Genomic DNA, 5,170 nt, shown 5'->3' with positions numbered 1-5,170 from the left:
CATTAACTTTTTATAAGTATAAGTATTCATAATTTGCTAATTCGGATGTTATATAAAGTTCACGGAATCAAAGTGGTCCGCCACTGAAATTAGTTTTGCCAACTTTCGCACAGGTGTTGTAAGGCGCTGAGGGCAAGGCTACTCGGCCTCAAAATCAGAATGAAACCGACCAAATTACCGCCCTTTTTCGCAGGACCGTACTCAGTGTTAAGTCATACTTATTTTATATGTTATTATAAATTCGAGGCATTCAGTTTTTAGGGTCTGCACCAAACAATAACACATGGGGCGAAAAGTCCATGGCCTACATTTAGATGGCGCTAGTTTTTTTTGCACTCGCCGTTCTTTCAATTAGTACTAACCCTCAAAGTAAAGCTGTTAAAATGTCATGATATTCTACTGATAAGTTTGTGACTTAATTTATTAAGAGTGACACTATTTTTGTTACTTTGAAACGGATCAAAAACAATTTTTTCGTTTTATTTTATAGTGTTTTTTGATGGGAAAAAATACCGTTCAAGTGAAGCAATGTCTTTAAAAGTATTATAAAAACTCCACTCCATCAAAAACCACAATAAATGTTTGGTTTTCTGACTTCAAACGTGGTTGTAGATACACCGATGATGCAGAACGTAGTGGACGTCCAAATGAGTTGGTAACACAAGAAAACATATAAAATACACAAATAGATTTGAATGATCGAAAAGTGAAGCTGTGTGAGTTACCGTAAACACCGTAAATATGTTAAAAGAACGTGTTGGTTTTATATAGTGTGAACGTGGGTTCCGCATTTGTTCACTATTAACCAAAAACAAGAACATGCTGATGATTCTGAGCAGTATTTGGCCATGTTTAAACGTAACAAAATGGAATTTGTGACAATGGATGAAAAATGAGTCCATCACTTTACTCCGGATTCAAAACGATCGTCATCTGAGTGGACACCAACTGGTGACAGACCTGTTTTGAGGGAAAGTATAAATCGTTCTACAAAAGTGGTAGTGAAATGGTAGAGCTGCACTGGAATTATTGTTTGGCTATAGAGGGAGATTACGTTGATGAATAAAGCCAAGATTGAACAGAAACAGCGTTTACATTGTTAGGCCCGGGAATTTTGAGCCCATGTGTTATGTATAGCACATTTTTTAAATTAATACATTTTTACTAGTCACTACTTGAATACTGTAGGTCTGCATAGGTTTCAAAACAACAACTTGTTGAACACGGATAATTGAGATTGTCTTCCCATTAGCCAATACTTTTTCTTATATTTCAATAACCGCTATTATTCTACCGACTTGCTATTCTATTTTTGAGTGGTTTTCTAAATATCAAATGGAAATTTGGCATTTTCGTATGTGGTTTAACACGTCTTAATAGTACTTTAGTAATACTTCAATATTAGTAACATTCCTATATGTACATATTTTAAAGATGTTTAATATCCAATTCCTGAAAACAAGCTCGTGTTATTAGGAGTTCAGATATTGAACAATTTTTGATTCCTATATTATCTCCAAAATGGTAAAACAATAATTTGGATTATTGTTTTAAAAACTTAAGTTATAACAAAAATAATTAATAACAACCAGTTTAAGAAAGAAATAGATTAACAATAGATAAAAGCTCTAAAACTTTTACTATTATTACAGCAACATTTTATAACATTAAAGTGTCATTAAGTGATAGAAGATTTATTAATCATTACTATTCGATATACTTCATTCTCTTTTTTGGGTTATTACGTGTAAAGAAAGAGAAAACAGAAACTGTGAAACTTATGAGAATTTATAAATTGCTTTATGTCTATAAACAATGAAAGGGAAAGTAAGTGTCAATAAAAAACTAATTCGATAAATTTTATAATCCTTTGAACTCTATCAAACATAACTTTCTGTAGTACATTTACTGGTACTGGCATTTGATATACGTCAATTTTAATGTTATAATCTTATATATAAAAATGAATCGCAAAATATGTTCCTAAGCGCATAACTCAACAACGCCTGGACCAATTTGGCCAAATCTTTTTTTAAAATGTTCGTTGAAGTTCAGGGATGGTTTTTACGGCGAGAAAAATTAGAATTATTGCTGGAAAAACCCTAAAAATAGCCCTTTTTGTTTGAATTTGTTTCGTGTATCAGTTGACAATTCATCTGTCATCTGTCAAAAGTCATCTGTAACAGACAACTTTTTTTTTTTTAATTTGATATGACTTGAACTCAAATCCTTTTAATCCGTACGAATTGTTTTATTTATTTAAAATTTTTTATTTGTTTAAAATTTAATTCAAATTTTAAATAAATAAAACAATTCGTACGGCTTAAAAGGATTTGAGTTCAAGTCATATCAAATTTAAAAAAAAAAGTTGTCTGTTACAGATGACTTTTGACAGATGACAGATGAATTGTCAAGTGATACACGAAACAAATTCGTATATCGTGTTTTGTGCAGAGTGTTTAGTTAGTTAGTGTTTGTTTAGTTCGTGATTAGTGAAAAAATAATTTATATTTGATATGCCTCCTATAAGACGAAGCAATTTAGGTAGAAGAACCAGAAATGCTATAAACCAAGCTAATTACCGATCTAATCGTACTGCACAAGAACGTGACGACGGAAATGAACGTGAAAGAATTCGGATATCACAAACGCGTGAAGCGCGAGCGCGACATTCAACTAATAATCGCGCAAGTTTGAATCCAGCTGCTTTCAGTTACGATGTGTCAATTGACTACAGTAACTACCAATGTGTTGTTATTGGTTCTATGAACTTGGTTTGCTCACACTGTAAGGCATTAAAATACAAAAACGAAGCCAATGGATTGTGTTGCGCAAATGGTAAAGTGAAATTGATACAATTGGATCCACCACCAGAACCATTGTACTCATTGGTTTCAGGAATAGGAACAGATTCTATACACTTTTTGACACATATTCAACAATATAACAATTGCTTTCAAATGACTTCATTTGGGGCAACAAATGCAGTTCGGGAAAATTTTATGCCAACTTTCAAGGTATGTATTATAGCAGTTACTCATAATTATTTTAGCGAACAAAATTTTCTGTCACCAAAGTTAAGATGTGTTACTAATCTTCAATTTCTTAATCATTACGAAATATATCACTTAGTCATCATATTATATGGTGATTCAGTTTCAGTGACACTTTTATTATATTTTATATTTGATAGATATTAGTTAAAACTAAGTATATACTTTTTAAGATCAAATATTATTTAAGTTTGATCATTGACAATCCATTAATTTATACCACACCATAATATTTTTTTTATTTACAGATACAAGGGCAAATATATCACAGAGCAGGTTCACTGTTACCAGTGTCAGATAGCGACAACAAATTCCTGCAAATTTATTTTATGGGCAATTCACCACAAGAAATTGATCTGCGTTGTGCACATAACAATTTAGTAAAAAGGTCTATTGTAGAACAATTACAAACTTTATTTCATCAACACAATCAATTGATTATATTGTTTAAAACTGCCCTGGATCTGATGCCATCCGATAATCACAAAATTGTAATCAGAGCTGATAAAACACCTGCAGGTCAACATACAAGACGTTTTAATGCACCAACTATTGATGAAGTTGCTATCGTTGTAGTTGGAGAAAACTTGGAATCCCGTGATATTGTTTTACATCGTCGGAATTTTCAATTACAACCTATAAAGGAAACACACCGCTCATATGATGCACTGCAATATCCCATTATATTTTGGCAAGGTGAAGATGGCTACGATTTATCAATAAAAATGATAAATCCCATTACAGGTAACTAAAATATTAGTTTAGCTATGGCGATAATATCTCAGTCACTATATTATGTATTTTAATTTTATATTTGAATGTTATTAAAACAAAATCTGTTTACAGGTTCTGAAACCAACAAAAAAGTCAGTTCAATGAACTATTATTCATACCGCCTAATGATTCGGGAAAATGCAGATAATCACATATTGAAATGTCGGCGATTATATCACAAATATGTTGATGACATGTATGTTAAAATTGAAACGGAGAGATTAACATTCATCAGGTTGAATCAAACCAAACTCCGATCTGAAGAGTATATTCACCTTCGAGATGCGATTAATACTGATGGAAATGCACAGAATGTCGGTCGGATGACTATTCTTCCAGCAACATACATCGGAAGCCCTCGGCATATGCACGAATATGCTCAAGATGCCATGTCGTATGTTCGTCATTATGGTACAGCAGATTTGTTCATCACATTTACATGCAATCCGCAATGGATACAAATTAAGCAGGAGTTATTACCTGGGAAATCATCCATTGATCGTCATGATATTACAGCCAGAGTCTTTAGACAAAAGTTGAAATCTTTAATGAATTTCATCGTAAAACATAATGTGTTTGGTGAGACACGCTGCTGGATGTATTCTGTGGAGTGGCAGAAACGAGGATTGCCACATGCACACATTTTGGTTTGGTTGGTTGAAAAGATAAGGCCAAATGAAGTTGATGCAGTGATATCAGCTGAAATCCCTAATGTACAAGTAGATCCTGGATTGCATGAGGTAGTTATCAAAAACATGATACATGGTCCCTGTGGAACTCTTAATCAAAATTCACCGTGTATGATGGATGGTAAATGTTCAAAACGATATCCACGGACATTAATATCGGAAACAATTACTGGTAATGACGGTTATCCATTGTATCGTCGCAGATCGACAGCAGACAATGGAAAATCAACAATTGTCAAATTAAATTAACAAGATATTGAAATAGATAATCGTTGGATTGTTCCATATTCACCCATTTTATCAAAGACATTCAAAGCACACATCAACGTTGAATCTTGCCATTCAGTGAAATCGATTAAATACATTTGCAAATATGTAACCAAAGGGAGTGATATGGCTGTGATTGGAATTGGTGCAGAGAATTCTAATGATGAAGTTACCCAATACCAAATGGGCGCTATGTCAGTAGTAATGAAGCAGTTTGGCGAATATTTTCTTTTCCTATTCATGAGAGACACCCTTCTGTTGTTCACTTAGCTGTGCATTTAGAAAATGGACAAAGAGTGTATTTTACAGCACAGAACGCAGTACAAAGAGCTGCTCAGCCACCATCTACTACATTAACCAGTTTTTTTGAGGCATGCCAAAACGATG

The 5,170-nt window shown here is 33.2% G+C and overlaps 1 protein-coding gene across 1 annotated transcript; it reads left to right on the top strand.

Annotated features, from left to right (window-relative positions):
• The first annotated feature begins 2,423 nt into the window (after positions 1–2,423).
• On the top strand, positions 2,424–4,894 carry LOC143201460 (uncharacterized). Its single transcript, XM_076412556.1, has 3 exons — positions 2,424–3,017; positions 3,302–3,797; positions 3,900–4,894. The coding sequence occupies exons 1-3, from the start codon at positions 2,517–2,519 to the stop codon at positions 4,763–4,765; spliced, it is 1,863 nt and encodes a 620-aa protein (XP_076268671.1). The 5' UTR covers positions 2,424–2,516; the 3' UTR covers positions 4,766–4,894.
• The last annotated feature ends 276 nt before the right edge of the window (positions 4,895–5,170 follow it).

Source organism: Rhynchophorus ferrugineus, unplaced genomic scaffold (assembly GCF_030347505.1).
Source record: "Rhynchophorus ferrugineus isolate W39M unplaced genomic scaffold, kcgeb_rfMv2 rfM8, whole genome shotgun sequence".
Classification (NCBI taxonomy): Eukaryota; Metazoa; Arthropoda; class Insecta; order Coleoptera; family Curculionidae; genus Rhynchophorus; species Rhynchophorus ferrugineus.
Note: the sequence above shows the minus strand (reverse complement) of the source record. Positions and strands in the feature narration are given on the sequence as shown.

Excerpts from the sequence above, each read along its gene's own strand:
- LOC143201460 (XM_076412556.1), top strand. The coding sequence starts at position 2,517 with ATGCCTCCTATAAGACGAAGCAATTTAGGTAGAAGAACCAGAAATGCT. Across the intron at positions 3,018-3,301 it reads ATTTTATGCCAACTTTCAAG|ATACAAGGGCAAATATATCA; the intron begins GTATGTATTATA and ends TTTTATTTACAG. Across the intron at positions 3,798-3,899 it reads AATGATAAATCCCATTACAG|GTTCTGAAACCAACAAAAAA; the intron begins GTAACTAAAATA and ends ATCTGTTTACAG.